Here is a 16,638-nt window from a genome sequence, read left to right on the forward strand (position 1 = left end):
GAATACCGTGGCCGCTCGAACTCTTGCACCGACTGCAATTGACAATAGCGTCGGAGCCTCGGAAGGTTCCAGGAGCCGATCGGGAATAGCTCAAAAGGGGGAAAGAGCCTAGTGGAGAGAAGATGCGGAAGAGATCGCGAGCTTGCAGCCAAGGCCTGAACGGTGGCGAGTCTCCCGACCGGCTTTGCCGTCCATTGGGAAAGTTTACTCCAACAATAAATAATGCAAAATAATTGGACCGAAATGAAATTGTATTCATCCGACCCCGGGCTTTTTATTCACGGATCCGACGGCAATGAAGCCAACACATTGAACCCTATGAATGTGGACTGCTCGATCTCTACACGACTCCTGAACCGTCCGATCCTTCCAGGAATCCAAATCCGCCCGTCAAATATTAGAATTTGATTTGAAAAAGTAGAGAGGGAGTGAGAAAGTCATGCCCCCTTCGTGTCTTCTCTTTCTCTCTCTTTTCCTTGCGCTCGATTTCCCGCACCGGAACGAAAAAAAAATCCGACCTTTATCTCCCCGCCGCCGCTCCTTGCGGCAGATCTCGTATTTACGATCTCAACTGCGGCGCCGGAGATCCCTTCCGCTGCTTCGGGGGGTTTCTTCGCTCCCTTCAGGGTTCTCGGTCGATCCCTGAGCTGCGGCCGGACTCCATGTGTGAGGAGTTCGGCTTCTGCGACGAGGAGTGAATTGGGAGGGTAAGAATTGGTGGACTTGATTAATTGATCCACGAATCGGTGATCGATGGGCGCAGATGGAGCAAAGTGCTCCACCTTCAGCGTCGTCTGATTTCCCTCCGAGGAAACTCGTCCGCCAGCTGGATTTCACAGCCGCGGAGGGCAGCGGAGACCCCCCTTCGGCGACTGATCTGCCGTCCTCGAACCGTTGCAGCAACAGAGGCAGCTGCCTCCCACCGCGCCGGCTTCTCTCCCCATGTCGCTCCCGTTAATTTCTTCTATTTCCGTGGACGCGTGAGTTAATTTCATTTTACTACATCCTTTTTCGTTGATTGAACATTTTTTCTTTCAACGGAAAATTTTATTCTACTGAGAAAAAGGGAAGAGATTTCTGAAATAGTTGCCTGGGAGACCTTTGCAACGGACGACGCTCCTTTTTGATAATAGTTGGAATAGTTTAATGTCTGAGCATTCTTCCACAAGGACTCTTCATAAGGTTTATGCTTTAGGACCTAAAGTGCTTCACTTAATCCAATCTCATCTTTCCTTTAGTATTCTCATTGTTATGAGTCATAGTTTTAATTGCTTGATCTTCTTTCTGTTCTCTGTTAACCTATTTTTTTTCTCAATAACAAGGTTTTCCCAATTGCAACAATTTAATTTCCTGATAGTCTGACATCGAAAATGACAATGATTTTTTTGTTATGGAATTTTACACTAACACTTGGTACTTAATACCATTTTTATGACGATCCTTGTTGGTGTTGACTTGAAGCTTTATCCTTACCCGATGTCTGCATTTATTATACTTTAAACTTGCAAAAATAGCTTACTATCTTACTGTAAACCTCTTCAGCAAGCCAGAATCACCTAAGCCATGGTCACAAGATTCACGACCAGCAAATGATACAAAAGTTGGTACACCAACAAGAAAGAAGAACTGCAACTGCAAAAACTCAAAATGCTTGAAGCTGTAAGTGTAATTGTCATTTGTTATGAAGCGTTTGAACTTGTCTGATACTCAGATTGGAGGCAACATAAAAATTTGTGTCCAAAATACTTGTGGTCAGTTAGATGAATTTTATCCTCTATTGTAATCTATGTAAAGCTACATTATTAGTAATATTTTGGGTGTAGGCTGTTAATATTATGTGATAACTTTGCATTTAAGATCTGTTACTTGTAGGCTGCTAATTCTTGGTTAGCATTATTATTTCGTCAAGGTCATCCGTAGTCCTCAACATACATAGATGATAGATGCCAGTTGCCTTCAATATTTGATCTTTTTCCTCGTCCTCATGAGGACAACCTAATGTACTTAACAAATTATCTTCCCTGGAGCTGCTTCATGCACCAGCTATTATCAGCTAACAGAAATATGCAGCCTTGCAGCTGATTGTTTAAGAGCATGGAAACTATGCTTGAGCTTTCACTTGTCAGACACACATGAATATTAGTTATCAGATATAATTTTTCTTGGCTTTATCACTTTACTTGTTCCAACAAGTTGTTCTGAAACCCTTTAGTCGTCACTTAAATGACTAAAATGTTCAGATGCAGAAATAAGAAAAAAATAGCAGTTAGACTTAGAAGGATCAATATTACGTTTTTCTTATAATATAACTCAGCATGGCTATTAATTGATGGATCATAAAGTTATTTCTATATCACATTGCCAAACTTTCTCATTGTCCTTTGTTATTCACTTTTGCATGTAGGTATTGCGAGTGTTTTGCAGCTGGAGTTTATTGTGATGGATGCAACTGTACAAACTGTTGTAACAATGTTGACAATGAAACTGTTAGGCATGTGGCTGTTGAAGCTACTCTAGAACGCAATCCTAATGCTTTTAGGCCTAAGATTGGCAGTGGTACACAGACACTTCGAGATAGTAGGGTAAGTACAAGATTTGCAGTTATTTCAGTTTAGCTACATAAAATGAAATGTATATATAAGTGAGAGCTCTATTTGTGATTAGTCAAATACTTAAAGAAAGACAAATTGTGCAACGTGCTCTTCAATAAAAAATGAGAAAAATGGGAAACTGTGCTATACTAGCACACTCTAGACAACATCCGTTTCCATAATGTCTTGCCCATCACTTTGTAACTCAAATGGTGTATTCTATTTTATTGCATTTCTCGAATTGTTGAAACAGTGGATCAGAGACTTGGTTATAGACTCATTCTGAATGTTCAATTAATTACAAAATATGATGGAATAGAAACAAGAGATGTCATATGCTTATTTACCATTTCAATTGAGCTCCATGAAAACATTAAACAACAATAAGTAATTATATTTAGTCTTATGTGTATTTTCAATTATTACAATAGCATGGATTCAGCCCACTATGGATTAAGTGGTCTAAAGAAAATTGTCTTGTAAAAGGGCAGCCCGGTGCATGAAGCTCTCGCCATGCGGGGTCCCGAGGAAGGATCCATTGTACGCAGCCTTACCCTACTTTTTGCAAGAGGATGTTTCCAGGATTTGAACCCGTGACCTTTTGGTCACATGACAACAATTTTACCGTTGCGCCAAGGCTCCCCTTCAAAGAAAATTGTCTTGTAGATTAAGTTTATTGGATTAGCCCAAGTTATAAAAGTTGGTCATATGCATGGATGAATGTATTATCAGTCCAGTTTATATCAATAGTTCCATTTTGCATTTATTCTCTCTTTTCCTTTATCCTTGCATCCAAATATAGGTGTTCTCTTCTCTCTAAGAACACTAGTTATCCTCACTAGTTGTACTTAAATTGGTGGCTACAGTAATATGATATCACAACCACTAATGGTGGGAGCCTTCATTTAGAGAACCAAAATATTCATGAGAAAGTATAAGGACAATATGCATAATTTTACTGTATGAGTAAAATCACAGTCAAATTCAACCACTACTTAGACCTGTTTATTTATTCCCTAGAGGTGTCTTGCATCTCTTGACCTATCCTCATCTATTCTATTGCAGACACCTCCCTCCAAGAGATATTTTGTACTCCTCTTCCCCTCCCTCCCTCCTTTTTCTCTTCCTCCAATATCAAAAACTTACAAAAAGAAAATCTCCTCTCAATATCTTGTACCCACACCTCATCGATTAGCAACGATAAATAATAATAATAAAAATATTATTGTTATATGGCATAGGTAATCTACTGTGAGTAAGAAAGTTAAGACTTGTTTTCCATATGGTAACATGAATATTCTTGTATATGTAGGATGAAACAGGAGAACCTCTGTTTGGAAGGCATAATAAAGGATGCCACTGTAAGAAGTCTGAGTGCCTCAAGAAATATTGTGAGTGCTTTCAAGCCAATATTCTCTGCTCTGAAAATTGCAAATGCTTGGACTGTAAGAACTTTGAGGGAAGCATAGAGAGGAAACCTCTCTTCCGTGGCGATCATGGAAGCACTCTTTACATGCAGCATGCAGCCCTAAACGGGGCTGCCGGTGCTCACATATTTCTGTCTCCAACAATATCTAGGAAGAGGAAAATTCAGGATGTGTTCTCATGCACATCTGTAAATGGTCAATCCACCAAAAGTTTTACACAGGTAATTTTCTGGTATTCCAATGCTACATAGACGGTTTTGTTACATTATATTGGTTCGCCATGTACAATTTTGATACTCATTGTGTAGGGGGCTCTTATTAGTTTCCTCTACTGACTCAATTTCATTTTCTTTGTTCCATGGGATGTGCTAACTTCTGTTTCTTCATTTTCTAAGCATTGAAAAATTGAAATTTGTTACTATCACACTTTTATTTGTCCATAGCCTGCCTGATAAACTTGTATGTTGGATCATCTGATATTTTAAAAACAATATTTATGATTTATGTTACTGAGGCTAGACACTTTTTATCAGTCTAAGACTCCTGTACAAGTGTCGTCTTCTACTCCCATTCCTGCAGCTAGTTCTACTAATACTGCTCCAGTGGCATCTACTAAGGTCATTTATAGGTATATATAAATTCTGATATTTAAAATATTTTCTTTATGCTTTCTCTGTGGATGCATGATCTTTTTCCGAAACGTTTGAGATCTAGCCTTTATTTGCTATGGCAGATCTCTTCTAGCAGACACCGTACGAACAGAACATGTTAGGGATCTCTGCAAACTTTTGGTGATGGTATCTGGAGAGGTTGCCAAAACTGTTGCTGGTATGCCTACACAGTACAAGTAGATAAAAGGAAACAAATAATCATCTAGTGCAGTAGTATTTCCTGCAAAATTTGAATTGCATAGGATACAACTAGATCTATCTAAAAAGAATTAAGTGGACCGTCAATGCAAGCATATTACACTCTTGTCTTTCATAATGCTAACAATTCCTAAATAATTTGGCTATCGAATGTGTTAATGTGTTATTTACAGGGAAATTAAATCAGCATTTAAAATTTTATTCTTTAGACTTTCAAAAAAAAAAAACATGTTTTGCTCCATGCGTTTTCTAAATGTTTGTGTCTGTGTTTCTCGATTCTTTTGACTTTTTAATTCATTAACATAAAATTGGGTCTGAAAACTGAGTAACCATAAATCTCATCACAATTATATCCTGTACTTATTAAGCTAATAGTGAAACCTTAATAAGGTAGTTATTTTATCATAACAATTTCTAGATTTGGCTTAAAGAATAATTTTGTTTGTAGATATATTAAATGACCAGCAGTACCACTAGTGAAGTATTAATTGGCAGAGAATCCCCTCTTCATGCCATATGTTTGAGTGAAATTAAGATTCAAGCTTTCACCATCTGATTTTACATTAAATCTTGTATTCTTCAGACTTAGTCTCTACCTCCATTTCGTAGTTTTAACAATGATCTAGTCATCGAGTTAAACCAAAGAGAGCAGAAATTGATGGGAAACCCCCCAATCATTTTGACAATCAATTGTCTTATGTTAACATAAAGTTATAAGTGTCTTAACTGAGACAGCAAAGTCGAGACGAAGTTGATTTTTTCATTATGTAATAGTCCTATGCTAGTTTAGGCAATTTTGTTGAGCATGTATCATCGGAAGTGAATAGCAAACAGAAGTTGATATGGGTGGTTATCAGTAATAATAAAAATAGGTGTCTTTGCATTTTAAATATTCAAATTGTCAGAAAAAATAATGTAAACATACTAGTGACTAAAAAAAGTTTATCACAAGTAGCAGGGCTTTGTTCACATCATTTTCCTCACATTGATAAGAGTTTGCATTGGATTTATTCACATATTCACTTGCCAATTACTTGTTCAGATAGACAAATTGAGGAGTCATCTGTGCTGGAAGGCCATGTTGAATGTTCTCCACACTCAGATTATGAGAGAGATCAGAGTCAGAAAGATTTAGATATGCCCAGAACCTCGGCTGATGAGTGTTCAAGTGGAATTTCTCTTGACAAACCTGACAAAGAAGAGTCTAGGTCTGAATGCAGGGAAAGAGAGAAAGGAGGAAAGCCAATGTCTCCTGGAACTTTGGTGCTAATGTGCAATGAGAAAGACATGATTTTTATGGCCTCTCAAGCTGCTGCTGCAGATCCAAGTTCCTCAAACAACCGAAGTATGTCAGAAGCCTATGTAGAGCAAGAGAAAGGTGTACTAACCAAGTTCAGAGACTATCTCCTTAAGCTAGTTACCTGTGGTCAGATGAAAGGTAAGCATGTTTTCCCATGCTAAAGGTTGTAGAGGTGTTATATTAAATTTTATTCCCATGGTCGCGTCATGTTAGGATATTGCTTTTAAAGTCAAGTCCCAATGTTGCAACTACTGTTGTCTGTTTAATTAATATTTTTTTTCTTTCCTTGAATGTCCCTTCTTCTTCTTCGTCTTCTTCCATTTTCTTCCATTTTCAGTGTATATAGGATATGGAACCAACAATTAATTGTATCATACACCATACACCAAGTTATTCTTTAGATTTGATTAAGTTTTATCTTTCCAACACTTCGGGCTTGTCCTCATTTTCAGTGTATATAGGATATGGAGCCAACAATTAATTGTATCATACACCATACACCAAGTTATTCTTTAGATTTGATTAAGTTTTATCTTTCCTACACTTCGGGCTTGTCCTCATCCAAGAGGGTTGTATCATTACTAGAAAGAAGTTGATATGGTAGAATTCGGATATCCGTAGCCGAGTACTTTTTGGCCATCAATACTTCTTGGACGTTGATGTTCAAGCACTCCTCATATTCTCCGTATCAAGTTAAATGATTTCCTGCCCAAAATCAATATGTAGTCAAAGAGGGCATCGGTCTTGTCCCGGTCAGGCTCCTCCGATGCTTCAATGAGATAATTGAGAGCAGAAAAATAATGTAACGGAAGAGATGATTATATGAGAGTTAGCATAATTATCAATTTTTTTTTATAGTTCTATCTCGTAACAACACTAATTATGACATTAATATTCTTCTATCGCCATGGTCGCCGACCCTTATTACTTTTTTGTTCCGAAATGGTCTCACAATCTCTTCTCTTGGTAATGCTCTACTGTTAATAAATATTGTTATTAACGCTCGTCATTATTAACTATTGTTATTGCATTTTACCTTCTTTCAAAACATTGCTTCCTCTCCCCGAATTTATACTTCTGACATTGTATTGTTATTGCATTTGACCTCCTTTCAAAGCTTCGCATTCTCTCCTCGAATTTATACTTATGACATTGTAAGCCATTTGGACTTGGGCCATTTATCGAGCGTTGGTCTTTGAAATCAAGTGTCATTGGGCATCAGACCTAATTCTCGAGCACCTTTTGACTCTACCTTTGATTCCCGAGCACCCTATGACTCCGAATCTGATTCCCGAGCATTTTTTGACTCCGACCTCACTTCCTGAGCACTGCATAACTCTGACTGTGATTCTCGAGCACCCTTTGGTTCTTGCATCGTATAAAAACCCATGTACTGAGCCCACTTCTTTTTGTGCCTTACCCGGGCGGCCCATCACTAATTGCAGATTATTACATAGTATCATTAGTCACCCGTAGGGCCGAGCAATTGGTTCAAAACCGAACCGATTAAAATGAAACCGAACAAACCAAATTGTTTTTTGGATTAACTGAACCGACTATTTTTTCTAACAAAGACCAAACAAATCGAACGATAAAACATCAGTTAATTCGGTCGAAAATTGAATTAATTTGTGTTTGTTTTCAAAAATCAGCTTTACCGTGGTGCTTGTTTTAAAAAATCAGCACCATAGTTGTGCAGCTCCTGTTCGGTTGATAAAATCGATTTAACCAAATTAGGATTTTTAAATCCGAAACTGAACCAAATTACTAGAAATAATTGATATTTTTTAAAAAAAAAATGAATTTCTAGAATAACTAAACCAAAATTTTAAATTCGGTTGATTAATTTGATTTAACTGAACTTTTGCTCATCCCTGGTCACCCACTTTGTTAGTCAGATGATGTGTTACAAACGAGTCTGGCCGTAGAATCTTGACTATCGCATTTCCAACATACCCATCCACGCCATGATCATAATTTAAATGATTGCTTGATTAACGGACGTATCTACGTCCGACACCCGTATCCAACTGCGCATAGTTATCAGACCCTACTTAAGCATGCGAATCCGATCATGCTGCTACTTGCCTTATTATTCGTGCCTCCTCGATTATAAATCTCTTCCCTTCGATAAGTTCAAGATCCACATATACTGTTTACCCTAGACCTGCCCCGACTCAGGTCTGGCCTGGACCTGGCCTAGGCCATAACCGGGTCAATGGGTTGATTGCCCGAACTCGGGTCGCTCGGCCGAACCGTAACTAGCTCAGCATGATGTTGGACCGGTTACGGTTCCAAGCCTCCAAAAATCGGTGGACCGCCAGTTCGGCCTGGCAGTTTATATATATATATATATTTGTTGGAATGTTCCTAGCTGTTGGAACTGTCGATTCCTAGCGGGGGATGCTTTTTTTTGGTATTTTTTTTAACGGTTAAGATCATTTGTCCATTTTTTATCAATGATTATGATTTAGTGCCCATTATTATCTAAACTCTATAAGTTCATTTCATCATTTCCACATACATCTTCTCTACTTTCATTTTTAATTTTTCATTTTTTACACATTTTCGACTCCAAGTCTCTATTTCTACGCACTTTCGTCTCTAACTTTAACTACAATGGAAGGAGGTCGTGGAGGTTCATCATCTCGGTCTTAGAGGGGAAAGGAAATAGTTAATCCGCCCAACATTCAATCCATCTATTTTGAGAAGGTCACTCTTCCATCGGGAGAATTGCGTACAAAATGTAAGTACTACAATGCTTCCTACAAATCTCAAGCCGGTGGCGGCTTTGGGTCGTTGAAACGATACCTAAAAACGAAGCACCCAATAGAATATGGACTCGACCATTCTCTATCACAATTATTTAGATTTTCTTCAACTAGCGGTAGTATTGATTCTGATTTTTTTTTTATATTCGGATAATAAATTAAGAGAATTATTAGCTAAATTTGTTTCCGTAAAACATCTTTCTTTTAGTTTTGGTTTTAATACAGATTTGAAGAATTTTTTTAAGAATATCTTAATCCATGTGCTAAATGTGTCACTAGGACCATACTTACTCATACAATTAAAAATTTAATAAAACAAGGAAAATAAGAATTTAATTGATGAATTTAGTAAATTAAATAATAATGTTTTCCTATATTTGGAGTGATCATTGATAAATACATTCGTATATGGGTGTGACTTGCCATTAGATCGATAACTCTTGGAACCTAAAAAAAAAGATTGTTAGCTTATAGTGTTTTTGATGAATTGCATATTACTTGTAACATCATACATTATTATGTTTAATTTTAGAAGAATATAGATTAACTCATAAAATATTTTCAATATAATTAAATAATGTTAATTCTAATACCGCTTGTATAGAAGATCTAAAATTTATTTGTCAACCTGTTATTGCTTTTCATATTCATTGTGTATGCCATATTTTAAATTTATTTGTTCAAGATGAATTAAAATTTTTTTAAAATCATATTAAATCAATTAGATATGTAATTTCTTATTTATGGTCGAATCTATCTATAATGAAACAATGAGGTAAGTTTTGTAAAACTAATGAAATGAGACCTAAAAACTTTCCACATGATGTACCAACATGTTGTAATTCAACATATCAATTATTATAAGATTCATTTCAATATAAAGAATTATTATGTTCATTTTTTTTGCACAAAATACTAATACTAATATATATTTATTTTCACAACAATTAAATATTTGTAATAGTATTTATGAAATTTTAAAAGTATTTAACGATGCAACCGAACAATTTTTCGGTGTTTAGTATCCTACTGTTCATTTAGTTTTAGAGAATTTTTCTAATATATTATTAGTTTTAAATGAACTTATTAATAATAATTCTATTTAAAGATTCTTTTTCTCCTGATCATGTTAATATTGATATAATATTAGAATTTATTTATATGATATTTATAATCAATATTATGTAAAATATAGAATACAAACTAATATTTTTGAAACATAGCAAATTACTAGTAGTAGTTTAAAACTTACAAAAGCACTATTTTTATTAAAAGAACGGACGAAACGTCTAGATCCTCAAGTTCCACATAGGAATTTGAGAATTATTTTATAACTTCTTTTGATTTTAATGAAGCAGATAGCAAAAACTTCGATATCTTAAAATGGTGGTCACATAAGGCTCAAAGTTTCTTGTCCTCTTCGTGATTTCTAGAGATTTTAGTTTGTCCAATGTCAACTGTTGCTGTAGAGCAGATATTTAGTGTTGGTGACAATATATTAGATGAATGATGATAGACTTTGTCTCCTAACTCGTTGAAAGCCTAAGCATTACTCGATGATTGGACTAGAGTCGAGAAAAGAATCCAAGGAATGCAACTTTCCAATGGTAAAGTCGAAGATTTTGATACCGAAGGAACGAATACAACGGGAACCGGAAATGGAAGTGAGTAACGTCACTTCCTAATGTAAAAGAGTAAAAATATTAAAAAACTACGTGTGCTTTTTAAAATAAACTTTAAAATTTAAAATTTAAAATTTTTAATATAATGATCGTGAACCGGTAGTTCCGAACTATGACCGTAAATCCGTAATCGTCTTTGACGGTTAAGGGTCGACCTGCCAGGAACCGTCGAACCGACAATTCCGAACCGTCGAACCATCAGTTTCGAATGGTCAAATTGTCGGTTATGAATCGTGATCAAATCTAATTTACCCTACCCTAGGCACTCATCTTCGTCTTCCTTCAAATAATCGAACCCCAACTTTTCTTTTCTTACAACCTTTTGGCCAACCTCCAACCCTTGCTTCCTCCTCAACAGCTACTCCTCTTACTCAGTAAGTATTTGCTTCTTTCTTCACATTCCCGATCCTCATGGCCTCCTTGTCTGAAAACCAAAAACCCCTTTGTCACTTCTCCTTCGTTTGAATCCATCATAACACTAAACTTGACCCATTCCTTTGTTGTCCGCGGCGATAAGTACATCGTTGAAAGAACCAAATTGATGCTTTCTAAATCATCCGATACCAACACCCTTTTGGTACTGTTACTTTCTTCGTTGGTCAGTTTGAAGGACTTCATCTTCCTATCCCTTATTTCCTTCTTCAAAATCCCTCTCAGCCAACTTTTAAATCATAGCTGGGACTGTCATTGCTTTCGAACACCTTGACCTCTCGTTATCACCCATTCTCTTTCATTACTTCTATCAACTGAAAATCGCGGAGCCAGGGGGTCTTTTATTTCATGGCCCATCCCGATCAATCCTAATTGACATGTCTTCTTCTCATAAGGATTGGATAAACTTCTTCTTCACCCGATTGAACACATCTCTTTCCTTTTCATCTGATTATGCGATGAAGCTTCCCCTTCTTCATGGCATGAAGAATGTCCGAGCTCAATGTCCCTTCACCTCTACCATCCAACCTCTTCAAGACGAAACTGTCATGGTCCCGAGTGCAGGATTGAGTCACAGGTTAAGATCCGGATCCGTACTTGATCATGCAACACGCAAGAGAAAAAGCGAGGGGCAAAAGGCTCGTCCTAGACAAAATCCAATTACTCATGTTGGTCCCTTTGGAGGCCGATAAGAGGGGAGGCGCCCTGCAAAAATAAAACAATCCCTTTCTCGGATTTTTAACTAAGACACTTGCATAAACAAAGTAAACAAAATAGAACAGAAAAAACGAGGCTCACAGTTTACTTGATTATAACCGGGGAGGTTGTTAATCCAAGGCAGATGAAAAGCGTACTAAAATATCTCCTCTGGGCGGAGAAGCTTTTTACAACATTAGCACACAAGAAATAGAAACTTAACTTATAATGGAGCGTACAAGTGCTGGAATTGAATTACTTGTGATTGATGAAAAGCTTCTGGATCAAGGCTATATTTATAGCCTTGGTCGGGGCGCCCCGAAGGGGTTCTGGGCGCCCTGGGGGATAAAACTTTATCCCCAACACAACGGATCGCGCTTGACGCGATCTAGTCAAAAGGCCAACTCCGGGCACCCGGACGGTCCGGGCACCCGGACCACTAAGTCAACCAGGTTGACTTTCTGGTCCGGGCCTTCTGCTCCGGTGCTGCTTGTCTCAGTCCGGGTCTTTCGCTCCGGCTTTGCCAGCTTGGGTGATCTCGACCATCCGGAATAGGGCTCATCCGTACCCAAGTTCCAGCCTTCTCCTCGAGCAGCCTTCCTTCCCGGTTTCTCGTCCCTCGAACGTTGCGTACGTTCTTCTCTTCCACCAGTGTACTCTTTCGCGGTCACCTCGTCCCTCGGACGCACAGAGCCGGTCGGCTCTCTCCCCGTGTCGTCCTTCTCGCTAGCCGCGTCTTCCGCTCGACTTTCTGTGTTCCTAAGCTCTTGCACACTTAGACACAAGGGTTAAACCAAATAGGACCTAACTTAACATGTTTGATCACATTAAAACACCTTGGGGTTTCAACAAATTTCACTTCCTCTCTCAACACTCCTTATATAAGGAGTCAAACATAATACGATTCAGGAAAGACCAATCCATAAAGGAAACAAGGAATCCAAAATAGAAAAGCTAATTAGGCCATTATTTGTTTCTACTATAACAGTAGTTAAATTAGGTCATTATTTGTTTCTACTAATTAGACAATAGCTAATTTATTTCTACTATAGTAGTAGCTAATTAGATAGTAGCTAATTTATTTTATTTGCTTTCGATTATAGCGGCGTCCAACAAAGACGTTCACATCAATTGAAAATCAACCCATCGATTTCTTCTCTAGAGCCGATTTGCTTCTATCAACTTAAAATGGGGGACCAGGGGTCTTTTATTTCATGGCCTGTCTCGACTATCAATTCCTAATTGACATGCCTTCTTTTTATAAGGGCTGGATAAACTTCTTCTTCGCCCGACTAAACACATCTCTTTCCTTTTCATCTGTTTGGGCGATGAAGCTCCTCCTTCTTCGTGACATGAAGAATGCCCGAGCTTAATGTCCCTTCACCACTACCATCCAATCTCTTCAAGACAAAACATATAACATCTCTACTCTCTTGGACGATCGGCTCTGTCCCATTTCAAGCTTTATCCTTTTAAATCCAACCCAAAGTCCATCAGTGCTTTGCTTATTATTATTTTTAATATTTACTTGCTCCTAACTCATATTATTTTTGTCTCCTTCCTCTTGCTCGACGAAGCTTCTATCCAAGAGAAAAAGGGTGGGCTTGTTGGCCCTTATTGTTATTTTTAATATTTACTTGCTCCTAACTCATATAATTTTGTAAAGGATATTGTTGACAAAAAAAAAGAAGATAGTTCTTGAGTATATACTTACACGTGCTATGCTTGCAGATAATTTTTCTGAAGCCATTGACTAAAAGGGCATTTGAAGGATATGTGAAGTCATTGCAGATAATTTTTATTAAGCCATTGACTAGTGAAGTCTTTAGGACTTCGTAAAATGTAACATATTGTAAAATGTCATGAAGTGTATATGTTGTTATTACATTTTGGATAAAAGTCTCGGTCACGTAAACAATCATCTCTATTTGTTAAGTATAAATAGAGATAAGACCATTACTTATAGGACAACTTATGTAGTTATGAATAGAGACATATTTATAAGTCGGGGCCGCCTTGATAATTGTGTAAAGATGAGATCATTTAATGTATTAATAATGATTGGAGTAAATGAATCCAACATTTACCGAATTGCTAAAGGTTAGATTGGAATTCATAAGTTGAATTCAAGATTAGACATTAGATATGTCTAGATCAAAATCTTAAATTTTGAGAAAAGCATACACTCTTTATTGGTAAAGCGAAAAATATTGTAGCATGTGATTCATACTACATGTGCTATGACGACAATAAGGGTAGTAGGAGAATAGATCTCTGCTTGTTAATCCCGGTTTTACCCTAAGTGACTATTTAGCTGTTTCTTTAGTATGTATCCTATTGGGTATGAATGATTTGGTCTATGGAACATAACTAGGAAAGCGATGGATTAGAATAAATAAATTTTAGCTAAAAAAGATGATTAAAATACATTTATATCTTTGACATTTATTCAGTTGCATTTTTTGTTGAACATTTAAAATGTGATTGTGAATAATTATATTAATTGGAGATATTGAACATGCTCTCGATATAATAGTCATTATGAGGGATTAGAGATGCTCATATTGATATAAATGATTTAATTTGAGGTAAAGGCAAGATATTGATGTCTCTGGTTTGTAATAATTTTCTTGGTTGTAGTTATTCAATGTGCTTGTTGTCGCACGAATCATGTTCCCTGAAGTATGAATTGAATGTTCTTACATGGTTTTGTGACTAGATGACCCTTATGGACTGACTTGGATAAGTGGGAGATGTTGGACACATGCAATTACTACACACATTGTTCATTGAGTGACTGTCACTTGCCCACTCATCTTCCTCTTTTGTGCGCAAATTATTGCACACGTTACTAGATTCTACTCCTATAAATTCGTCCAAGGAAATCATAGAGGTGAGGAACAACAAATTAAGAAGCTGGTTTGTCCATTTGCACAAGAGGGATTTGGTTCATGAACGGTGAAGAGTTTCATTCATGATCGCTCTTCCAACCACAAGTTCTCCGATTTCTTCTCCTAGAGCACTGTAAATTTTTGTTTCGTACGAATTTCTTACCGAAACAGAAGCTCTATTCCGTGCCAACTCCTTACAACAAAAATTAGACTTGCAAAACTCAACTGGCACAGACTATCAAAGAATAGAAAGAAAAAGACATTCTAATAAAGATCCTAGAGAAAAAGTTGGAAGTAGAGTAGGATCTAGTCACTCATTTCATGGAAGAAAGGAATGCGGCCAACTCCCGAGCCCCAGAGGTGAAACAAAATTGCTAGATTCGCTTTGCCCAAAGCTTAGGCCACCTCTCAGCCATCAAAATCCTATCAACTGAGGTATCCAAACAAACTTCTGAAGGTTTTAATGCCCTGGTTTCCCAACTTAAAGATGCCAATCAACAAAGAAGCATGCTAGCCCACGACCTACTGAATCCTCTAAGGAAACAACTGCTGCTAAGTTAGAATTAAAGCAGTTTAAGATTACCGAGGGAGAAAGATGGAAAGTTTGGGAGGAACAGTTGACTAAAAAAGAGCAGTGAAGATTGGAATTTATTTTCAGCTCGGGTTTGAGGGAGCAGTGAAACAGTTTAAAGAACATGGATTCCCTCCTTTTGGCCAACCTGATGACTTCTTGGAATATGAGATAGCTCTACTAAGTTATCCCCCGGAGGCCTTTGAGGCCGAACTAGATTAGGGTTTTATATATTTTTTTCATATAATGCTTTAGTACTGCATCTTTTGAATTTCCAACACTATGTTTTCTTTCCAGAGTATATGTGGTACTGCTATTATGTCTACTGGTTGAAATCGTCTTTAGATTTTCATGCATTCATCTAACTCTTAAACAATTCAAAGTACCTTTCAACTAAATAGCCATTATATGCACCGACCAAAATCCTTGCTGAACCACAGTACATAAGACTGTTTGCTAATGCTGCCCAGTTTAAAATTGATTTTACAAGTAGCCAAGCGTTCCAAGATGGTAAAGGGTATCCAACTGAATCTTTAGTAGCTTATGATGGTATATATTTAATTTCTACATTATGAATTTTGGAAGTAAAGCTGATTCGATGTGTTGCAGAAGAGAAGTACAGATCCATGTCCTCCATGCATGAAAGAGCTTGTCATATGGAATCAGCTCTCTACAGCATTGCTAGAACTTCAGTTCCAGCTACGACTGTGGAGATACCTCTGACAAGGACGTCAAGCCCTGCATATTCAACAAACATATGTCCACCAGTTGGATGTCAAACCCTAGGAAATGGAGACATGAAGATTAAGCTTGAGAAAGCAGAGATGTAAAACAAACAGGAAAAGAGCAGAAAGAACTTCTAAAAGGTCATTACTGGATCATTGATGTTACATTGGTGCAACATGCTACTTGGCAGAAAAATGTCCACCAGTTGGACCGACTGCAAACCCTACGAAATTAAGACATGAAGCTTAAATTTGAGAAAGCAGAGATTCAACAACCAGGTAGGACAAATAAAACACAGCACTTCTCAAATGTCATTTCTGAATCATAGTCGTGCAGCAAAATGCTAGTACAAGCTTAAACTCAGTTGGAGGAGGATATTTTCAACATTTTTTGTCCAATAGTTTATACATCCTTTAGTTGAGCATCAGATGTGCCATTCCTGCTCCATTGTATTTTGTAAGTTCATACAAGTGATTAATGTATACTTTATTGTATCTGGTCCTCATCACATTCTCCTCTAATATGTGATCGTATTAGAACTACACAGGTTGTAGGCTAGTAATCGAGTTTGTGGGCTTGTTGTGGATTTACTAATATGTTGTCAATTAACTCTAATTTCTGCACTTTAAAAGTTTAAAGTTATGTATGATTCTATTGGGAATAAATATAATTATATTAGATA

At 37.2% G+C, this 16,638-nt stretch overlaps 1 protein-coding gene across 1 annotated transcript; it reads left to right on the plus strand.

Moving 5' to 3' along the window:
• The first annotated feature begins 445 nt into the window (after window positions 1-445).
• Window positions 446-16,539, plus strand: LOC121981602 (protein tesmin/TSO1-like CXC 5). The gene is made up of 8 exons (XM_042534200.1): window positions 446-980; window positions 1,543-1,659; window positions 2,405-2,582; window positions 3,904-4,239; window positions 4,552-4,646; window positions 4,752-4,846; window positions 5,930-6,325; window positions 15,840-16,539. The coding sequence occupies exons 1-8, from the start codon at window positions 943-945 to the stop codon at window positions 16,058-16,060; spliced, it is 1,476 nt and encodes a 491-aa protein (XP_042390134.1). The 5' UTR covers window positions 446-942; the 3' UTR covers window positions 16,061-16,539.
• Window positions 16,540-16,638: the final 99 nt, after the last annotated feature.

The sequence above is a fragment of the Zingiber officinale genome, chromosome 5A (assembly GCF_018446385.1).
Source record: "Zingiber officinale cultivar Zhangliang chromosome 5A, Zo_v1.1, whole genome shotgun sequence".
Lineage (NCBI taxonomy): Eukaryota > Viridiplantae > Streptophyta > Magnoliopsida > Zingiberales > Zingiberaceae > Zingiber > Zingiber officinale.